Raw genomic sequence first — 22,761 nt, 5'->3', positions numbered from 1 at the left:
GATTGAGTGGAGTGGGGGTGGAGGGTGGGATTTGGAAGTGAAGGGTCAACTAATAATTACTAAAGGGGAGAGAGGGACCCTACCGAAAGTCAGGGAGCAGGATCAACAGGGCCCCAGATCATCAATCCAGGGTGGGGATGATTCAGTCCAGAGACACTGAGGGTGGCTTTGGTCCAGGGCTTGTGCCGGATGGGGGCTGTAGGAGGCTGAGGTGCAGGGAGAGGTGAGAGTGGCTCAGAGCATCACCTCTGGGGCTGAGGCTGGGAGGGGAGGGGAGAGTGGCCAGGAAGAAACAGAAGGGCGGGGAGAACGTGGAGGCAAAGACCTGGGGGCTCTCTGGGGTAAGTGTCTGGGGAGAGAGTGTACAGCTGGAGGAGGAAAAGGCCAAGGTCAGAGAGGGAGGTGGGAAGTGAAAGGTTTCCAAGGAGGACAGTTCTAGGGATAACATTTTGAATGTGGCTATGGGGGGGCAAAGAGGCCATCAGTGTTAAAGAATTCTAGGAATGGATGGGTTGGGTGTGGGATGGCGTGTCTACACAGGCATGAGGGTGGGGAGACACTGGAGGCAGCCCCAGGGTCTCCGGTAAATGGTGGTGGGTGTGACCAGGAAGTTGGATGATAGTGGGGGGTGGGGCAGTACAGCTAGGTGGTGGGTCTTCCACAGGGTGAGGTGGGGACTCTGTCACAGGACAGCTGTGGCCTTTTCTGACATGGGGCTTGGAAGGGGACCAGATGCTAGTGGGAGGTTCTGGGGAAGAGAAAACCAAGCAGATTGGAGGAGATTGGAAAAAGGTAGGTTGCCTCTTAGTCAGTGGTTAAGGACTGGACTTATGTATTAAAAATCAAAACGAGGAGTTATGCATGTTTCAAACAGAGAGAATATGAGCTCCTTGAGGACAGCGATGTTGGCTTTGTTTACTACTGTGTTCCCAGAGCCTAAAACGGTGCCTGGCACATAACAGGTCCTCACTGAATGTTTGTTGAATGAATGAATACAAGAAAGTGTGCAGAAAAAGCACGTAGTACCCACCTCCAGGATGTGAATGCTGATCACATTTGCTTTAGTTCTGGCTCTTTCTTTTTAAGAAATAAAAAGTGTGTCCAGTAAATGCCTCTCCCCTTTTCCTCATTTCCACTGCTGTCCCTGCCCACGGGTGACCCGTGGCTGGAGTTGATGATACCATGCCCCTGAATATTTGCCCATCTTGACTACATATGTATTTAGATGTAAACTACGTGCCCCTGTTATATGTGTTTTTAAACTTTACATAATGGAATGATAGTGGAAGCAGCGATGGTTTTTGAGATTTCTAGTTCATATAAGTGATATAGTTACTGACATGCATAGAGACATAGATTCATTTGGACTGTTGTGTAATACTCCAATATGTGAACAGAGCCTAGTGTATTCGTTTTCTGGTTCCCCTACTGAGAGACAGGTACACTGTTGCTGACTTGTTGCTGTTAAGCACAGTGCGGCAGTGAACATCCTTACATCCCTCTGCTTCTACACGTGAGTTAGAGTTTCTCTAGGGTGGACACTTCGCAGTGGAATTGCTGAGGACCTGCATTTGAACCTCAACATCTATAACCTTCCAAAGCTGACTTCACAGTTGAATTTATTAAACCACACCATCTCTGAGTCACACTAGCTATTTGCTTCTACAGCGTGACAGCCAGTGAAATAAGGAGGCTCTCTCGGGATGCAGAACCTCAGGGTTAGAAGGTTCTTTAGCCAGAACCCTCCAGAGGGAGATGCGCCCCTACCCCATCCCCACCTCCATAGCATTCCTCTCTAGTGGCCTCTTAGAACCCATCTGACAGCTCTCCAAAGGTGAGATTGGTGGCTGGATGGCTCTGTCATTCACTTGGTCATTCCGTCATCTGTCCTCTGTTCAACAGATATCTCTTGCATGCTCACCAAGGCCAGGGGCAGTGCTAGGGCGGTGGCAATGAAACGTCAGATAGTTTATTCTTCTCCTGAGGGAGCCCAGAGTCTGTCAATTTCTCACTGAGCTCAGCAATGTCCTAGTCCTGGGACCACAGCCTGATGGAAAAGTTACCAATGTACTGTCAGTTTACATAAGTAAACTTCCTTCTCCAGGAATGTTCTCTCCATCTAGCTGTGAAACAAACAGGAAATGAATCTCCATAAGGGAGCATCTGAGTTCAGTAAGAACTTCCTTGGTGGCTCAGACAGTAAAGAATCTGCCTGTAATGTGGGAGACTTGGTTTTGATCTCTGGTTTGGGAAGATCCCCTGGAGGAAGGCATGGCAGTCCACTCCAGTATTCTTGCCTGGAGAGTCCCAATGGATAGAGGAGCCTGGTGGACTATGGTCCATGGGGTTGCAAAGAGTCAGCTCAGGAAAAATCCCTCTGACCCCTATATATGTGACCCTTTGCAATACAACTTTGCCAGTCCTCTCATCAAAAGGTAAACTTTCTCCACTCTTCAATCTGGGCTTGACCACATGACTTGCTTTGATCTACCAGACCTACATCTTACTCCTTCTCATACATATAATGATTACATATACACAGATCAATTTCTAACCTATTAGACAAAGTACTTTATCAAAAATATAGCAGCAAAAGCTTAGAAGCCCAGAAACCCACAGGAGTAGAGCCCAAGTAAAACCGACGTGGTAGTTATTCACCTCCTTCCCTTTCCCTGATGACACGGACTTGACTGTCCTCTCCGGGGAGGTGCCAGACAATGCGGGAGGGGCTGCCTTGGGTAGATCTGGAACCAGGGAGGAGCAGGCCCTGAGGGGACAAGCCCAGAGAGTTAACAGGCGCTGAAGGAAGTCAAATCTGGCAGGCAGATCGGAAATCCAGAGGGTTGGCTATGGAGAGCAGGTGGCAGTCCTGGCAGGTGGGTGACGTCTGGGAGCTGACGTGGACCCAGTAGCAGGTGTTCCAACAACAGGCAGGGCCACGATGAGGAATCAAAGGCAGATGACATTCAGAAATTTAGGCAAACGGTTATCAGTGGGGACAGCTGCCAGTTGGGAGGCCTGTGAACTAATCCACATGAGATGAAGAAGAAAATAAACAGCGTTTGAAGTCCGATTCATTGACTGGCTGTGTGACCTTAGTAGGGCTGACAACCTCTCCGAGCTTCAGCCATTACTTCTGAGAAATGGGGATAACAATACTTACCTCTCAGAGTTGTGGTCAGGAGAGGGGGAGGTCATGAATGTGGAAGTGTTTGGCCTTTGGACTGGAATTCAGAGGGAAGACCCAGTCCTGTGGTGGTGGTGGGAAGGTGAGACAGCTGGCAAAGAAAGGCAGGGTCTTAAAAGAATGAGGGGCCAGGAGGGTCACCAAGATGGAGACTCTGACCAGGGGACATGGTGGGGAGCCCAGTGCCTCAGTTAGCTTTTGCTGTGTAACAAACTACCCCACAGCATAGTGGCGTGACTTGTGTCTCATGATTTTGTGGATTGGCTGGGTGGTTTTCTGGTCTGGGCTTGCTCAGTTGGGATGGGGTAGGACAGCCTCAGTCACGTGACTGGTGACGCAGCCGGGAAGGCTGCACTGTCTGGGACAGTGTGGTCTCTCATCCTCTAGGAGGGTGGCCCAGGTTGCTTCACATGGTGGTCTCAGCTGTAATGAAAGACCAGCCTCCAGTCCTAGACCCTTTTCAAGCCTCTGCTTTTACATCTCATTGGCCAAAGCAAATCACGTGGCCAAATTCAGGTGGAAGAGTCCCTTTACCTTCTGGCTCACCATGCTTTCAGATTTTGAATTACTTTCAATTTTGAATTACTTTCAATTTTGAATTACTTAATTATGAGCCTGGGCGTCAAGTGGGAATTCCGTCTCCTGATGAGAGAAGTTGGAGTGGAAGGGTGGAGGGAAAAGTTTTCCGAAGAAAGGCTGTGGCGTGTTTCTGCATTTGCAGTTCACATCTGGCTCTGCATGGGGAGCTGGCAGATTTGGGATTAAGAACCAGCTCTTCAGCCGGGTGTGAACCTGGCCCAACTTTCTGGTCTGTAAGGAGCTTGAGGGTGTGCTGTGCTGAGGGTGATTTTTCAGAGCAGAATTAAGCAAATGGTTACCAGAGAAATTAAAAACTGCTTTCCTGGTTGTGGGCCCTCGTGCTCCTAATATTGTAGTGTGTGCTGTGCAAGAGAACACTTTCTAAAAACCGGTGCCCAGATAGTGGCACCACAGCTGTGGGGGTGCTCAGGAAACTTTGACTTGCATCTCTGCTGTATACCCAGGAGTTGTGAAAAGGAATTCATTTTACCTGCTAGAGCCTCAGATTCTTTATTGGGAAAATGGCCTTTATACTGTTAATCTTACCATCATTTTGACATTTAAATGAGATGTCTATTGAAGTATAATTGATTTACAATATTGTATTAGTTCTAGGTTTCAGCAAAGTGATTCAGTTTTATCTATCTCACTATATATGTCTCTAATTCTTAATTATTTTTCATTATAGTTATTCATTACAAGATATTGAACATAGTTCCCTTTGCTATGCAGTAAATCCTTGTTCTTTATTTTTTGCATGGTAGTGTGTGTCTGTTAATCCCATAATTCCCAATTTCTCTCTGCTCCCCTTCCCCTCCAGCAACCATAAGGTTGTTTTCTGTGTCTGTGAGTCTGTTTCTGTTTTGTAAATCAGTTCATTTATAGGATTTTTTAAGATTCCACATATAAGTGACATCATCTAGTATTTGTCTTTGTCTAACTTCACTTAGTGTGATAATCTCTAGATTTATCCATGTTGCTGCAAATGGCATTGTTTTGTTTTTTTATGGCTGAGTAATATTCTGTTGTTTATATGTACCACATGTTTATCCATTCATCTGTTGGTAGACCCTTACGTTGCTTCCATGTCTTGGCTATTGTAAACACTGGTTACTAATTTAACTCCATATGTCAGAGAACATATTAGATATGACTAAATGTTTAAGAAATGGAGTCATTTGAGATTTGTTTTATGATCCCAAACATTGTCTGTTTTGGGGACTATTCCATGTGCGGAGAAGGCAGTGGCAATCCACTCCAGTACTCTTGCCTGGAAACTCCCATAGATGGAGGAGCCTGGTAAGCTGCAGTCCATGGGGTTGCGAAGAGTCAGACACGACTGAGCGACTTCACTTTCACTTTTCACTTTCATACATTGGAGAAGGGAATGGCTACCCACTCCAGTATTCTTGCCTGGAGAATTCCATGGACAGAGGAGCTGGGTGGGCTACAGTCCATGGGGTTGCAAAGAGTCAGACACAACTGAGCCCTCAGTACTTCCTATGGCTCAGCAATTCTGGTTCTGGGAAAAACTCTCACGTTTTTGTGGAGACACAGAACAGAGTGTTCATAGTAGTTTTGTTCATTGCCATTTGGAATGGTAAAAACCTGAAATGACCCAGAGGCCTCTCAGAGAGAGAGGAGATGGATCAAATATGGCATAGTCACATGATGGAATATAATATAGCCATTAAAATGAACAAACTATTGGGATATGGGAAAAAAGAATGGATCATAGCAAAATAACATTAAATGAAAAATAATATGCTGGTAAGTCACTTTAGTCGTGTCCGACTCTGTGCAACCCCACAGACGGCAGCCCACCATGCTCCGCCATCCCTGGGATTCTCCAGGCAAGAACACTGGAGTGGGCTGCCATTTCCTTCTCCAGTGCATGAAACTGAAAAGTGAAAGTAAAGTCGCTCAATCGTGTCTGATTCTTCAAGACCCCATGGACTGCAGTCTACCAGGCTCCTCCGTCCATGGGACTTTCCAGGCTAGAGTACTGGAGTGGGTTGCCATTGCCTTCTCCGGGAAAATAATATTAAGTGAATATGTTTTCACTTAATATGAAAAATAAGAACAAATCTTTGCAAAAAATAGTAAGTGAAATAATTTTTTACTTAAGTTAAAAAAATCAGGCATTTGGGAATTATATATAGCACAATTCCCTTTTTTTAAAGGTAAAAATAACTAAAAACAGTACTTATTTTAGGAATATATTGAATATGTATAGATACAATAAAACTATATAAAATGAGAAGCCAGGGCATGATGAACACAGGGAATCAAGATGTGGTTTCTGAGTGGGGGAAGTGGGTGGATGGGTGTGGGGGACATGTGCTTAGAGGTAGGATAGTGTCAAGATCCTTATTTATGGTTTAAGTGGTGGGTTCTTGCATCCTTGTTACATTATTACAAAAGTACCCAGTTTCAGTTCAGTTCAGTTCAGTCGCTCAGTCATGTCCGACTCTTTTCGACCCCATGAATCGCAGCACGCCAGGCCTCCCTGTCCATCACCAGCTCCTGGAGTTCACTCAAACTCACGTCCATCGAGTCAGTGATGCCATCCAGCCATCTCATCCTCTGTTGTCCCCTTCTCCTCTTGCCCCCAATCCCTCCCAACATCAGAGTCTTTTCCAATGAGTCAACTCTTCTCATGAGGTGGCCAGAGTACTGGAGTTTCAGCTTTAGCATCATTCCCTCCAAAAAACACCCAGGACTGATCTTTTTTAGAATGGACTGGTTGGATCTCCTTGCAGTCCAAGGGACGAGTCTTCTCCAACACCACAGTTCAAAAGCATCAATTCTTTGGCACTCAGCCTTTCTCACAGTCCAACTCTCACATCCATACGTGACTACTGGAAAAACCATAGCCTTGACTAGATGGACCTTTGTTGGCAAAGTAATGTCTCTGCTTTTGAATATGCTATCTAGGTTGGTCATAACTTTCCTTCCAACGAGTAAGCATCTTTTAATTTCATGGCTGCAATCACCATCTGTAGTGATTTTGGAGCCCCCAAAAATAAAGTCTGACACTGTTTCCACTATTTCCCCATCTATTTCCCATGAAGTGATGGGACCAGTCGGAGATCCAACCAGTCCATTCTGAAGGAGATCAGCCCTGGGATTTCTTTGGAAGGAATGATGCTAAAGCTGAAACTCCAGTACTTTGGCCACCTCATGCGAAGAGTTGACTCATTGGAAAAGACTCTGATGCTGGGAGGGATTGGGGGCAAGAGGAGAAGGGGACAACAGAGGATGAGATGGCTGGATGGCATCACTGACTCGATGGACGTGAGTCTCAGTGAACTCTGGGAGTTGGTGATGGACAGGGAGGCCTAGCGTTCTGCGATTCATGGAGTCGCAAAGAGTCGGACACGACTGAGCAACTGATCTGATCTGATCTGATGGGACCAGATGCCGTGATCTTTGTTTTCTGAATGTTGAGCTTTAAGCCAACTTTTTCACTCTCCCCTTTCACTTTCATCAAGAGGCTTTTGAGTTCCTCTTCACTTTCTGCCATAAGGGTGGTATCATCTGCATATCTGAGGTTATTGATATTTCTCCCGGCAATCTTGATTCCAGCTTGTGCTTCTTCCAGCCCAGCGTTTCTCATGATGTACTCTGCATATAAGTTAAATAAGCAGGGTGACAATATACAGCCTTGACGTACTCCTTTTCCTATTTGGAACCAGTCTGTTGTTCCATGTCCAGTTCTAACTGTTGCTTCCTGACCTGCATACAGGTTTCTCAAGAGGCAGGTCAGGTGGTCTGGCATTCCCATCTCTTTCAGAATTTTCCACAGTTTATTGTGATCCACACAGCCAAAGGCTTTGGCATAGTCAATAAAGCAGAAATAGATGTTTTTCTGGAACCCAGTTTAATAGCAGCTAACTAAAAAGAAGTCATGCAGGAACCAAGGATGAGAACATATGAGCAAAGGATATGATTAATCCAATTCTGAGTTCTGAAAGTCCCAGAAAAGAGTGTTGCAAATTGTGATATATGTTGGGTGTTCTCAGTATTGGTCAATCAGCCTGCTGGTAGTGTTTCTTTTGTATAGGAATGATTAAATGTTTCAAGTTTCCTCTGGCCCATGAAGGTTGAGCTTGGAGAGTTGTGTTCTGTCTGTGGGGAAGATCTCCAGGGCCAGCCACAGGGGTGGGAATGGATCAGCCTAGGGAGAGGGGTCATTAAGTAAAAGATGGGAGGTAATGACTTGGAAGATACACTGTCTTCCTGCTTGGTTAGGTGAGGGCTCCTCGGGAAACCTGATGCCCGCATCCATAGAGCAGAAGATGCTAAAGCTAAAATGGACAATCTCTAGGCTGCTCATGTCACCTGGGCCAGAGCTAGCCCCCATTAACTGGAAGGAGCCTGGCTGGAGTCGCCATGGTGAAGGGGCTGCAGGTCTGAGTGCCTTCGTTTATTCCTGAAACACGGTTCCTGGGGCCCTGGGCTCTTAGCATTGTCTAGACACTGGTAACAGAGCCAGGGCCTCCGTGGGTTGTGCTGAGTTAATGACTGAAGATCACACAGCGTTTGGTAGGAACTTCTGGGGCATTTCTCTGCCCTCTGGCTTCTGAGGATCATCAAGGCATAACGGTCTCCGAGTACTACTTCTTTGCCCCTTCAGTTGTCTGTTTCCCCAGCAGGAACGCTCTGTCCAGCCGGGCTGTGGGAGTCACTCTGAAAGGCCGCCCTCCCAGAGGAGGATGATTTAGGGGGCCCCCCTAAATGGGAAGCTGTTTCCCTGGCCTGTTTGGGGTAGAGAAGATAGAAAAGGAGCTAGCCTTTATTGAGCAACTGCTGTGTGCCAGGCACTGTATCCATCTCATCAAATCCTCAGAGTATCCTTATGAGATGTTGTTAAAATTTCCTCATCTCATGGGCTTGAAAAACTTTCTGTTATGGAAATTTTCAAAACTGTTTCCAGAACCCCCATCATCCATTGCCCTACTTCAACATTGAACAACTCAAGAACAATCTTGTTTCATCCATACCTCCACCTCCTTCTCTCTCTCCTGAATTATTTTGAAGCAAGTTTCAGACATAATTTTATCTGTATTTCAATATTTGTAGTTAAAAGTTCTTAAAAAATATTTGCACTACCATTATTACATGTAGAAAATTAAGCAATAATTTTCTTACAGATTTTTATTAAATGGTGTTGTAATACCTGGACAGTCATTTGGAAAGATATCAAAGCAGATCCATACTTCACACCATTCATCAGAATAAACTTCCAAGCAGGTCAGAGATCGAAAAAACAAACTATATACATCCTAGAAGAAAACACGGATCTGTGTGTAAAGGAAAGCCTTTTTTTAAAACTATGCCTTGAAATTTGGATGCATAAAATATTAATAAATTAAACTAAATTAAATACATAGTTTTTGCAGTGACAAAAAAACATAAGCTGAGTCAAAAGATAAATGACAAACTGGGGGAAAATATTTGCAAGAGGTATTACAGATAAAGGGCATATCTTCCTAATATAGAGACTGTTTTAAGAAGTGAGAAAAAGAAAAACAAGATCTGATGGAAAAATTGGCAGGAGACGTGAACAGACAGATCACAGAAAAAGATATACAGATGGCCTTTAAACATACGAAGAGATGCTCAGCTTCACTCATAATAAGCAAAATGCAAATTAAGCCCCACTGTGAGATGGCTTCTCATCGATGTGGTTGGCAGACATTCAAGGGTTTGATCACACGCTCTGGTGGCAAGGCTTCAGGAAAGTTTCTCTTCTAATGCTGCTGGGAAGACAAAGTGGCACCAGCCCCATGGAGGGCAGTTTGTCAGTATCTAACAAAACCGCATATTTATTTACTGCTTGACCCAGCAAGACTTCTAGGAATTTACATGAACGATCTACTCCGCGAATATAGAATGGCTATGCCAAGGCTATTCACTGCAGTTTTATTTGCAATAGTAAGATATTAGAAACAACCTCCATACCTATGGAGAGTAGTTGAACAAATTATGGTACTCCAGTCATGAAATCACACAAATGCAGTGATTAAAAGATAACAATAATAAAGGAAGATCTCCATGGAGCAGCACAGAGTGATTCCAGAGCATATTGTTAAATAAGAAAACAGGGACTTCCTTGGTGGTCTAGTGGTTAGGAAACCTTGTTTCCATTGCATGGGTTTGATCCCTGGTTGAGGAGCTGAGATCCTGCATGCTGTGTGGTGCAGCCAAAAAACAAGAACAAACAACAAAAAGAAACCCAAACAGCAAACCAAACCACTTAAATGGACAAAAACCCCAAAGTATCAAAGAGTACACATACCTTTTATATAAGAGAGAAAGGGAAATATTTATTTATTTTTGTAGGAAAAACACAGACTGAATAAACTAGAAACTAATGAAAATGATGTCTTTTAGAGTGTTGGTATGAATGGGGTAGAAGGGATGAAGATGGAAATAAGACTTTTCGAGTTTACTTTTTATATAGATTTAAGATAGCAGCCATGTGAATGTTGTACATATTAAAAATAAGATTAAATTTCAAAAGAATGAAAAAAATCTAACCCTGAAATTAAGTGCAGATAAGTGAATCTATTCATATATCAAATTGTTAGCAGAACAGAAAAAGGAATTAAGTAACTTCACAAAATTCTGACTATATGCCTTAAGTGGGATATTTACTAAGCCTGTAATATTTAATATTAGTAGCCACTAGCCAGCCCCATGTGGGTACTTATTTAAATACTTTACTTAAATTAAAATACTTAAGCTAAATGCTGATATAAAATTAAAAATTCAGTTTCTTAGTTGTACTAGTCGTATTTCTCAACAGCCATGTGTGGCTAGTTGCTACCACATAGACAGCCCAGATATAGAATATTTACATTAACATTGTAAGTTTTTAAAAACTATTCTGGGGACAAAAAGAATGCAGATAAGTCTTGATTTTTTACTTGGATAAAATATACAGAAGGTGATAACTAAGGTGACAGGTAGCAGTAATAGTTTAGCAATTCTGAAACTTTCTGAACATTGAAGGACAGAATAAATAAGTAAATATATTAAAGTTCTTGGGAGAAAATTCTCACCAAAGGAGAAAGGAGATACAAATATGGAATGGGAGAAGGCAAGGAAAATCGTGTAGAGTTTGATTTTAATTAGAACAGTCAGTATTAGCTAATGTCTACTGAAGTAATGACACCCAGAATCAGTGAGCCCTGAGTGCCCAGATCTTGGTTTCTGAATACCATTCCCCAGCAAAAGGAATCAGGTTTCCTTGGGGAAATCGCTGATTCCACATCTGGAGTAGGGAAAGTACAAGGTGAGCTGGTGATGGAAGGAAGAAGGCGCTCATAATGGGAACAAGTCAAAAGGCATGCTGCGGGCTCCCCTGGACAAATTTGGGGTAAACTGAGACAATGAAGATACCAATGATGATGGATTAGAACACACTGAATAAAAAAGTTCATAGTGATGCAGAACGAGAGAGAAGGAGGAGGAGTGGGAGGGGAAAGGAAAAGCTCTTACTTATAATAGAGTGCCAGCTAATGCATGTGGAAGGAATAATGGGGTTAGATAATGACTATTTTGCAACCCCAACATAATAACAATTGATTCAGGCAAAAGCCATAAATGGAGACTAAATCCATTAGTGAATGATTAATGGGGAACCGAATAGTCACATGGTCTCAAAGTGTGGGGAAACCTTAAGATCACTTATACAGAACTCTTGCCACAAAGATTAACTTGAGTCTAAACATGTAGAAACAACAGATAAATCCAGCTGTGGGGCACTCCACAAACTACTGACCTGGACTCTTTAAAAATGTTCTAAAGGGTCTGTTCTAGGTTAAAGGAAATTAAGAGGATGTGACAACCAAAGTTAACATCTGATCTTGATTAGACTGTGGATCAGAAAAATAAAGCCCTATAGAATATTTTTAAGGCAATAGTGACATGAACATGGACTATCTATTAGATAATATTATATTGGTGTGCAGTGTTGAGCTTCTCGCCTGTGATAATGGCATTGTAGTTTATATACCAGATCTCCTGTTCTTAGGAGGTGCGTGCTGAAGTACTTTGGGGTGAAGCACTTTGTCTCTGCAACTATCTTCCAAATGATTGAGAGGGCAAAGAAAGTCTCCATATATATCCTTGAAAGGGACTCTTTTCTTCATACTTGACATAACTCTCCCTGCTGGGCTGGTCACTGGCAGAGACTTCCTTTTCCCTTTTCTCATGGAGCCCAGAGTCAGTAGAGCAACAAGTAGGTTCAGAGCCCTCTCCTGGTGCCATGTCCTGACATCTTGTCCCCTTCCTCACTGGGAACACTGAGCTCAGGGCTTGGAGACCCACGTATGAGTCCCTGTGACCTTGGACAAGCTACTTCACTTCCCTGGCTTCCTTATCCTAGACCATGGGGTGTCCAAGACCCCACCCTACCATGATGTTGGGTGGGAGAAGCTGTCCTTGAACTCACATACTTATGGGGTTCTGGTGGCTGGGGACAGTTTGATGACTTTAATGGCTCTCTGTGGCAAGAGATGGAAATGAGGTGTTATCTTTTGGATTCTCTCTTCCCTAAACTGGGTCCCAATCGCTCTTGGGGGAGAAAGGAGATAGCAGGGCACATGTGCATATTTGTGAGTGTATTTATATCTCAGTGAGTGAGGCTAATACCACGAGCAGTGCTGTGGGTAGGGTCTAAAGTCCGGATCCAGGGGTGGGAAGATGCCTGAGAGTGGAAGACAGGGCACGGTTTGGTACCCTGGGGCCCTTGGGGAGGCATCAGACCTCACCTGTTCCACCCCTACCGTCAGGCCCATGAGCGGCTGGAGGAGACGAAGCTGGAGGCAGTGCGGGACAACAACCTGGAGCTGGTGCAGGAAATCCTGCGGGACCTGGCGCAGCTGGCGGAGCAGAGCAGCACCGCGGCCGAGCTGGCCCGCATCCTCCAGGAGCCCCACTTCCAGGTTTGGTCCTCCCCCAGGTTCCTGGAGTGGGGCCGGCAGGAAGTTAGGACTGGGGTGGGAAGGGACCTCAGGGCACTTCCCCATGGTTCCTCCCCTTCCTCCCACCTCTCCAGTCCCTCCTGGAGACGCACGACTCTGTGGCCTCAAAGACCTATGAGACACCACCCCCTAGCCCTGGCCTGGACCCCACATTCAGCAACCAGCCTGTGCCTCCTGATGCTGTGCGCATGGTGGGCATCCGCAAGACAGCTGGAGAGCATCTGGTGAGGATGCCCCACCGCGCCAGAGGGGGAATCTTGGGGGGGAGGGTGTTGAGAGTAAGCAGCGGGATCAAGTCGGGTCAGAGAAGGCCTGAAGACAAGGTCAGCTTTGTCCAGGGTCGGGCGCACACATCTCTGTTCTGCCCAGTTTTGGTCCTTTAGTGCTCCTGGAGGTGAAGAGTTGGGGAGAGTGTGGCAGAGAAAGTGGCCGTAAGGGTGGGGGTGGAAGGGTAGAATGGAGGGGCTCTTAGGACACGCATTTGAAGATTCTGACCTGGAGCAGTTGGGGCTTCACATACCTGCCCTCCGTCTCCCAGGGCGTGACATTCCGCGTGGAGGGTGGCGAGTTGGTGATCGCGCGCATTCTGCATGGGGGCATGGTGGCCCAACAAGGACTCCTACACGTGGGCGACATCATCAAGGAGGTGAACGGGCAGCCGGTAGGCAGCGACCCTCGTGCGCTGCAGGAGCTCCTGCGCAGCGCCAGCGGCAGCGTCATCCTCAAGATCTTGCCCAGCTACCAGGAGCCCCATCTGCCCCGCCAGGTGGGCCCCTGCACCAAGCTCTACCCCCAGCGCAAGGCCCACGGGGTGGCTGAGCCTCCCAGCTGCCAGGGTCACTGGCCTCAGGGTGGGAGCGGCTCCTCCCCAAACAGTGTGCTCAGAGCAAGAGGGGGGCGGGACCTGGCAGATCCAGCCACCTACAGGCCTGTGCACCTTGTGAACACGCTTGCATACTTGTCCTAGTCTTGAGCACTCATGCGCATGTACAAGGGAAATACGCACATCTAAAGCCTGGGGTACCCAAGTGTACAAGTGAATTCCTGCATTGCCTGCAGCCCACTATGTGCCTATGTGTATGCAAGGGTGCTCAGCGTCGGGTGGTCTCATGTCCCATACAGCTGCCTCCTGGCTGGTGGATTGTGGAGGTCTCGCTGCTCTGCCCATCTCTTCTACTGGTTGTCTGGCTTTTTGTCAAAGCCCTCTCCTCTTGGGGAGGAGAGGGTGTAGGGGGGACAGAGGGATCCTGCATTAGGGTCACGCATACCCCAGGCCTGAGCAGATCCCCTGTGCTTCTGAGTCCTTTTGTTCTGGATGCAAAGGGAGGTACTAGGGAGGTGGGCTGGGCAGGCCTTCAGGCATCATGCCTTTAGATGGGCAGTGCCAGGCTCTCATCTTTGTGAAAAGAGGGGGACTGTGTGATACTCCCAGCTCCCACTCTGGGCATAGGGGATGGCAACAGAACAGGGCTCCAACCCCTCTAGCTTTCCCCTGCTTCTGCCCTTAACTCTTCTCGGCAAATCCCTGGCCAGGTATTTGTGAAATGCCATTTTGACTATGACCCAACCCGAGACAGTCTGATCCCCTGCAAGGAGGCAGGCCTGCGCTTCAGCGCTGGGGACCTGCTTCAGATTGTAAACCAGGACGATGCCAACTGGTGGCAGGTGAGTACTGGTCGCCCATGTAGTTTCCCCAGGCATAGCGTGTCAGGGAGGTGAGGGCTCACTTAGGCAGATCTCTGTCTACGGTCATTTTAGGCATGCCATGTGGAAGGGGGCAGTGCAGGGCTCATCCCCAGCCAGCTGCTGGAGGAGAAGCGGAAAGCCTTTGTCAAGCGGGACCTGGAACTGACACCCACCTCAGGTACAGTCTTTCCCCAAGACCCCAAATCTGAGATCTGACATGGCCCTGCCTGGCCTCACTGGTCCATCTCCTTATGGCCAGGGACCCTGTGTGGCAGCCTTTCAGGAAAGAAAAAGAAGCGAATGATGTATTTGACCACCAAGAATGCAGGTGGGTGTTGGGTGCCCCTTTCCCCCTGTCCGCCTCTAATGCCCCCTTTTCCCCACCAATAACTGGTGCATCTCTTGGTTCTGAGGCTGCCAGTCCTGTCTCTAAGCCCTGCTTGGTTTCTCCCTGCTGCCCTTGGCCCCAGCCCTCTTACCCTCGGCCTCTCTGAGAGCCCAACCGCACCCCCTCCACCTGATGAGCAGTGCCATCTCCCTGTGTCCAGAGTTTGACCGCCATGAGCTGCTCATTTATGAGGAGGTGGCCCGCATGCCCCCCTTCCGCCGGAAAACCCTGGTGCTGATTGGGGCTCAGGGCGTGGGCCGCCGCAGCCTGAAGAACAAACTCATCATGTGGGATCCAGATCGCTACGGCACCACAGTGCCCTGTGAGTGGGAACCGGGTCCTGCTGGGTGGGGGGTTGGGGGCGAGGGAGCAGGGGCAGCCCTGAGGGCCAGGGCCGGTCCTCTAAACGGGCATCTGCCCCAGGTGAAGTGATACCTTTGGGCGAGAGGTGTAGGGTATGCGCCCTCTATGGGTGAGCGTGGGAACTGCAGGCTGGGAGGGCGCAGAGAGCTGTCTCAGGACCCATTGGCCAGGTGGGCGGTGCTAGCCTTGCCTCTTCTTCCCTCACATTTCACTTGCTGAAAGCCCATAGTGAAACAGAGCTATGAGCTGCACGTGGGCTTGTATAAGACAGGGCTTCTTGGTGACAGAGGCAGCTGGGGTATGAAAGCTCCTGGTTCCTAGAGGCAGGAACCTGAGTGCTGACCCCAGGTGTGCTTGGCCTTGCTGTGTGGCTTTGGGCTGCATATTGCCCTCTCTGAGCTTCAGCCCTGCTTCTATAAACACTGGGTTAGAGCAGTGATCTCTGCAGGTCCTCTCAATATGGACATCTTGAGTCTGTGGGTGCCATTGCTGAGGGTGAGGGGCAGGTGTGCAGGAGGGCACAGGGCTTCTTGGCTCTCAGAGAACACGAGCCCTTAATGTCTGAGGTGATGCATCCTATCTGTGCCCATCGGCCCCTCCTTCCCCCTAGACACGTCCCGGAGGCCCAAGGACTCAGAACGGGAAGGCCAGGGTTACAGCTTTGTGTCCCGTGCGGAGATGGAGGCCGACATCCGTGCTGGGCGATACCTGGAACATGGTGAATATGAGGGCAACCTGTACGGCACACGTATCGACTCCATCCGGGGCGTGGTGGCTGCTGGCCGGGTGTGCGTGCTGGATGTCAACCCCCAGGTACTGCTGGCCCGCTCCTTCCCAGCCTGCTCAGTACCTCTCTGGGTACTCTGCTTGCCCCCAGTATTTCCCCATGTATTTCCACACATCCGAGTATAACCCCTCAATTACTGCTACGGCCACAGCCCACCCAGAACCCCTTTCACAGCCTCTTGCACTCCCACTCTTCTAGCTTCCTCCAGTTCACCCCATCCCAGCCACCAGCCAGCTGTTCTGCCATTCACTCCCAGGTTTCATGTTCTAGAAGCCCAGGTACCTCATTCTCCTCTGTTCCTAGGTACCTGTCCTCACCCCATCACCCCAGATGTACATGGGGATAAACCCCCGGCCCTCATCTTCTGCAGGCAGTGAAGGTGCTGAGAACAGCTGAGTTTGTCCCTTATGTGGTGTTCATCGAGGCCCCTGACTTTGAGACCCTGCGGGCCATGAACCGGGCGGCGCTGGAGAGCGGGGTGTCCACCAAGCAGCTCACGGTGAGGGCCTCTGAGGTATGGTGGGAGGGGCCTAGCAGCTGCCTGGGGGTAGGGGCCAGGCAGAGCTGAGAAAGAGAAGGAGATGGTGTCCGCAAGGGGAGAGGCGCCCACCCAAGGCACCCACCCAGTGAGGTAGGACTAACAATTCTCACTTTATAGGTGTGGACATGGAGGTCTGAGCAAGGAAATGAAGGGACGCAGCTAGTCCGGGGCACGGGAGCTTCTGCTAGGCCCTGCCCAGTCCACTCTGTGGGAACAGAGGGCTGACTCTAGGGAGCCCAGAGGGCTGGAGGGCAGAGGTGGGCTGTTGACGGCTGGGGAAAAGGCTGAAGGGAGGGAGGAAGCTAGAAACTGGAAGGCTGGCTGGAGGGACCAGGTAGCATCAGGGAGGAGGCAGTGCGTGGAGGAGAGGCTTCAAGTCAGGTGTTGCACGACTCCAGGGCACCCCTTAGCTCCCAGGGACCCCTGGGAACAGTCTTCCTCTGCAGGTGCAGGGTTTGCAGAGAGTTGAACCCAGGGGTCCCTCTGCTGGCCACACCTGGTACTGCAGCTCCCAGGCTCAGTTTGGAGCACTGTGCAGGCCCAGGAACAAGGTCTGGGCTGGGCTCCCCAGGGCTGCAGCACCAAGCCCCCGCCCGGCTACAGCCCCTCCCCGCCCCCAACCCCGGCTACAGCCCCTCCCACTCCCCCACCCCCGTCCCCGGACACAAGCAGGGCCTACTGGAGCCCCTCAGACACAGCTGGGCCAGTCCTTGAGCTCCTGCCTGGGGTTATTTAAGTCAATATTCAAGTTCTCCTCCCACCTCTGCCCTGCCAACTTGGATTGGGTCTGGGACCAGGTTTGTCCTGGGCCACACAAGGGATGTGCCCCTCAGGCTGCCTAGATAAGGGGGCCTAGTCAGACCGAAGGGAGGACTGGTTTTGGAGTCAGGCAGACCCTATGCAGCCACTGGCTGGCTGTGTGGCCTCTTTGTGTCTGAGTTTTCTCTGTTGTAAATGGGAACAATTAGTCCTACTCGCAGAGCTGTATTGAAGATTACTACAGAGCTGTAGTGAAGTGTTCAGTGTTGTGCTTGTCACTTCCTAAAGGTTATTTCCTTCCTTCCTTCTATCCACCTGCCTGTCCATGGTTACAGGAGAACAGCCATGGGGCATGCAGGGAGGGGCTGCTGCCTCCCAAGCCAGGGGCTCTGAGCCGCCATGGTTGGTACTTTGGGCTCTGGGGAAGGGCCTAGATGATGCAGGCTCTGGGTCCCCTACGTGGAGGGCGGGGGGTGGGTATCTGGGAGACACTGAGGGGTGGTAGGCCCCCTTGTGCCGGCAGGAGGCGGACCTGAGGCGGACAGTGGAGGAGAGCAGCCGCATCCAGAGGGGCTACGGGCACTACTTCGACCTCTGCCTGGTCAACAGCAACCTGGAGAGGACCTTCCGTGAGCTCCAGGCCGCCATGGAGAAGCTGCGCACGGAGCCCCAGTGGGTGCCTGTCAGCTGGGTGTACTGAGCCTGTTCACCTGGACCTCAGCTCTCTGGGTCATAACCAAACCCTGAATCTGTCCCCTTCCCACCCGTGACCCCCAGCCCCCATCCTCAGCTCCCGTCCCTGGCGCTCTGGCTCTTCCTGGGTCTCGGCCCTTCATCTGGCTTTAACGCAGAGGCGTGTACTGCCAGGGAGGTGGGTGTTAGTGGGGTACCCCTGTGCCCAGGTGCTGCCCACTCCCTACATCCATTGGCCACCAGATATCCCTCTCTGGGGGCCAGACCGTGCCCAGGAGGGTGTCAGAGTCACCTCCGTAATGCTCAGTCCAGAGGAGAGAAAAGCTGCTTTGGGACCACGTGGTCATAGGTACACTGCCCGCCCCCCTCCCACCAGTCCCCTCTCCAATCACTTTTCCTCCTCTGGACTGGCCCCACCACCTCCCCATTCCTAGGCTCCTCCTACTTCTCACCTCTGCAGCCTAGGAGCCGGCCTTAGGCTGGTTCCCTGTGACCAGGGTGGGTACATGACTCCCTGGCAACCAGGCAGGCCCGGGTGGGGGTGTCAGCCTGGTGCCATCCCAAAGGTTGAAGGAGCCAAAGCACCAGCTAGTTGCCACAGCCAGGGACCCGTGCAGCTCTCAGCCCCTTCGGAACGGGGCTGGGTCCCTGTCCTTCCCTCATCCACAGCTTTTCACTGCCGAAGTCTCTCCACAGACTTCTCCAAGGTGACCCTGACAGGGCAGATCTTGCTCCCTGCAGGGCAAGGCTGGCAGGGGCCGTGGGCTCAGCCCAGGCTGGGGTGGGTTGGAGGCCAAACCCCGTGAGGAGAGGAGCCTGCAACTTCTGACGGGAGAACTCCCGGCCCTCCGTGGCCCGTGGCAGGGGTATGTCTGAGCTCCCTCTCTGTAGTTGTTGTCCATTTTGGTGTCTCTGGCGGGTCCAGGTGGCATGAGGGCTGCCTGAGGGCTGAGGCAGGGTGAGGGCCGGGCCATGAGGTGTGGGCTCGGAGCACATTTGTGCCCCAGCAGGCTCCCTGCATGACTCCAGGGGGCGCCATTCACCTTGTAGTCGGCTCAGTTTCTGTTTCGCCTTGCAGCGGTGCCTGGTCTGTTTCTGCCACTGATGTGTGTGTCAGGCTTCGTTTTGGGAGAGGGAGAAGCAAAAGGTAGTTTTGCTTTGGAGGTTACTCTCTGGGGGCCCCCCTTTTTGGGGCTCACCATCAGCTCCCATTTCTTAGGAGACCCTTATCCCAGATTCCAGAGGCTTGGCCCTCCCCAGATATCTTCCTCCAACTCTCCTATTGTCTCCTGATCCTAAATGCCTGCCCTCCAGTCCTCAGGGAGGGCGACTGTGTAAAATAGGAGAATCCCTTTTAAGAAAAGAATGCTGTCCTCGACTTCCCCCCGCATCTCATCCCTCATCCTTCTCTGTGACCTTTCCTGGGGGTGAGCCTGTCCTTGTAGGGGACCTCCCCCACTACCCCTAGCCCCAGCCTTTGTGCTCCCCGGTTCTTCCGAGTGTCTAGTCCGTCTTCGCTGCAGTGTCAGCCCAAGCTGGCCCCTGAACCACTGTGTGCCCATTTCTTAGGGAAGGGGAGGGAGAAGAAACAGAATATTTATTACAAAGTTAGAAATATATTTATTATATTAGGGATCTCATTTGCATTTGCCTAGGTATACAAGTGAGATGTGACGGTCAAGCCTGCTCCCATCTCATTTGCATAGCTCTGCATCCACTATGCACCTCTGCTTTCCTCTTTTCCCTTTAGTCAGCGTTCTTTTAATTTATCCTTCATTCAGCTCTCCCTTGCTTCCCCCTCACCCTTAGCCCAAGGAGACTGGGAGTGGGAGGAAAATGGGTGTTCTCCTGCTGGCCCGGGGCCATGGCGCCCTTTGTCCATCCATCCCCACCTCACCCAGAAGACTTGGGAATAGAGGCAGCCACCCCCTTCCCTTTGGTAATGCTCCAGAGCTCCCTGATTAGAAGACCATCCTCTTGGATGGGAATGGGCGCTGGACATCATGCTGAGGAGTTGGTACCTGGTTCTTCAGGGTGAATCTCCATCTTCACTTCTGGTGATGCCTGAGGGTCAGGGCTGGGCCCCTCCTTTCCTGTCTCCATCCCTCTCTGAACAGCTTCCTTCCTCCCCTACCTCAGCCCTGCTCAAGGGACCAGGGCTGGGTTGGAACAGGTGTGTGTGCTCATCCTCCCCCCCTCCCACTGTGGACGCTTGTATTGAGGAACCTCGGGATAATGAGGACCCTGTCCACACCCAGTCCCAGCCCAGCTGTCCTTCCCCCGTCCCATCCCTCAGCCATCTAATCCCCAAGCTTTCTCTCTGACTGGTTTTCTTTCCTTTGATTAAATGTGAAAGCAAAGGTTCTAGGCTCCGTTTGTCTTTTGTTGGGATCGAGTGGATGGCTTCGGGAAAGGTTTAGAGTGGGGGCAGCGCAGCATAGATGATTCTGGAATGGAAGCTGGAGTGACATGTCTTGTGTTCTGTGATGTCCCACTGTTCCACACTCCCCAGCCCCAGAAGATGCTCTTGTTAAAGGCTTGTATCCAGGAGTCTATGAGCATCCATGAGGGCCAGGGAACTCAGGGAACCCATAGCTAATCCACTCAACTTTACCCAGAACTTGCTGTGTGGTCTTAGGCAGGTTCTTCTCCTTCTCTGGACCTCAGGTTCATCCTCTGTAAGGTGTCATGGCTTCTCCCGGGGTAATGCTAGGATTGGTTCTAGGTGCTCAGCAGCAGGGGCCATAGAGAGTGGTTGAAATATCACCCCAATGTCTCCATGGGTGTGTGGTTGAGGGGTCAGCTTCCTTCCCACCTGAGTTCCTCAGGGGATCCCAGGATGCTCACTGAACATTCTCAAGAAGGGCTTTGGCTGTTCCCTTCTATGATAACCAAATGTTGAACTGGCTCCCTTCCTTTGATTTCTCCAAAGCATCCACTCACACAGGGACTAGTGTGGGGACAGCTTGACTGGTGATTTGGAGGCAGCCATGGGGCCTCATTTCACCCGCCTAACAGCTCTGACGAGAATTGAGAACCGAATAGTAAACACTCCAATTCCAAAATGTCCCTTGACCATTCCCAGCTCAGGGAGTGTTTTCTTAGCCAACTTTTCCTCCTTGGGTCCTCCCTTCATGTCACTGGTCCCTCTCCTGCTTCTTTCTCTCGCTGTGGACAAACTTCTTCCCGTCTCCTGGGGGCACCCCTGGAAACTCAGTCCTTCTTTACTATACCAGCAACTCTGCACTTGTATTTCTGTCCACCTCAGTGGTTCTCAACACTGGCTACCCATTAAAATTGCCTGGAGAATTAAATAAACAAACAACAATTGTTTGGATGCCAGTTCAGAGCAATTAAATCAGAAATTCAAGAAAGTCTATCAGCTGTAACTAACAATCAGAACATCACAGCTTAATAGTTTAACAACTTTATTATTCATTTCTTGTTCACATCACATCTGATGGAGATGGGGTGGCACTCCTAACGATGATTCAGGGATCTACTCTCCTGGGAAGCTGGGAAATGTAGTCTTTCTCAGTGCTCCGGAAGAGGAAAGAGGGTCTAACCAGCCTCTCTGAGGCTGAGAGTGGAACCTGGGATGCAGTATGTTTTAAAGTGCCCCAAGTGATTCTAAGTGAAAGTGTTAGCTGCCCAGATGTGTCCGACTCTTTGCAACCCCATGGATTGTAGTCCATCAGGCTCCTCTCTGTCCATGGGATTTTCCAGGCAAGAATACTAGAGTGGGTTGCCATATAGTGATTCTAATGTGTAGCCAAATCTGCCAGCCACTGCCCGTCTATTTTGCCCATACCCTTCAGGTGGAGGGAATTTCCTTTTAGCTCCAAATTGGCACCTAAGTATTTTCCTAATAAAGACAGTTGCATTTCTTTCTTTCTTTTTTTTAAGTTGCTCAGTCATGTCGACTCTTTGCAACCCCATGGACTGTATAGTCCATGGAATTCTCTAGGCCAGAATACTGGAGTGGGCAGCCTTTTCCTTCTCCAGGGGAACTTCCCAACCCAGAGATCGAACCCAGGTCTCCCACACTGCAGGCGGATTCTTTACCAGCTGAACCACAAGGGAAGCCTGACAGTTGAATTTCTAAAGGGAATTCTGCTGCAGTTTTGTTTTGTTTTTTAAATCCTTTTCCCCTCTTGGCACAGTAGCCTGTGCTTTGACGGGCAGAAAGGATTCTTATCATATCGTGTGCTATGCTCAGTTGTTCAGGTGTTCAACTCTTTGCAACCCCACAGACTGTAACCTTCCAGGCTCCTCTCTCCATGGGGTTTTCCAGGCAAAGATACTGGAGTGGGTTGCCATTGCCTACTACAGGGGATCTTCCTGACCCAGGGATTGAACCGGTATCTCTTGTGTCTCCTGCATTGGCAGGTGGATTCTTTACCACCAGCACCACCTGGGAAATTCATAATCATTATAACTAGGCTCAAACACATCTTCATTAATCAAAATAGGAACCATTACATCCAACACATTTTTGCCAATGAGAAATAAGTGTATTTATTCCTGTTGCATAAAACTCCCTGCTTCAGGATTCAGTGAACTCTTGGAAAGTATTTTCTGCCTTCTGCTCGTTGTGGAAATGTTTTCCCTGCAGAAAGTTGTCAAAATGCTTGAAGAAGTGGTAGTTGGTTGGCGAGAAGTCAGGTGAGTATGGCGAATGAGACAAAACTTCGTAGCCCAGTTAGTTCAACTCTTGAAGTGTTGGTTATGCAATGTGTGGTCAGGTGGTGGTGTGGAGAATTGGGCCCATTCTGTTGACCA

At 49.4% G+C, this 22,761-nt stretch overlaps 1 protein-coding gene across 4 annotated transcripts in view; it reads left to right on the top strand.

Annotated features, from left to right (window-relative positions):
* MPP2 (MAGUK p55 scaffold protein 2) overlaps window positions 1-20,342 on the top strand; it is a 32,368-nt gene extending 12,026 nt beyond the window's left edge. For 3 of the 4 annotated variants that reach the window (XM_010816329.4, XM_005220839.5, XM_024979877.2), the window contains 10 exons: window positions 12,571-12,723; window positions 12,837-12,986; window positions 13,301-13,528; window positions 14,296-14,427; window positions 14,521-14,626; window positions 14,708-14,776; window positions 14,997-15,158; window positions 15,810-16,012; window positions 16,357-16,485; window positions 17,810-20,342. In XM_010816329.4, the coding sequence (XP_010814631.1) occupies window positions 12,571-12,723; window positions 12,837-12,986; window positions 13,301-13,528; window positions 14,296-14,427; window positions 14,521-14,626; window positions 14,708-14,776; window positions 14,997-15,158; window positions 15,810-16,012; window positions 16,357-16,485; window positions 17,810-17,986 (1,509 nt within the window). In that variant the 3' untranslated portion in view covers window positions 17,987-20,342. The remainder of the gene's footprint in view (window positions 1-12,570; window positions 12,724-12,836; window positions 12,987-13,300; window positions 13,529-14,295; window positions 14,428-14,520; window positions 14,627-14,707; window positions 14,777-14,996; window positions 15,159-15,809; window positions 16,013-16,356; window positions 16,486-17,809) is intronic. The other variant, NM_001193071.1, reaches the window with a different exon arrangement.
* Window positions 20,343-22,761: the final 2,419 nt, after the last annotated feature.

This window comes from Bos taurus, chromosome 19, assembly GCF_002263795.3.
Source record: "Bos taurus isolate L1 Dominette 01449 registration number 42190680 breed Hereford chromosome 19, ARS-UCD2.0, whole genome shotgun sequence".
NCBI classification, from domain to species: domain Eukaryota; kingdom Metazoa; phylum Chordata; class Mammalia; order Artiodactyla; family Bovidae; genus Bos; species Bos taurus.
This window is presented reverse-complemented; position numbering and strand designations above follow the sequence as displayed.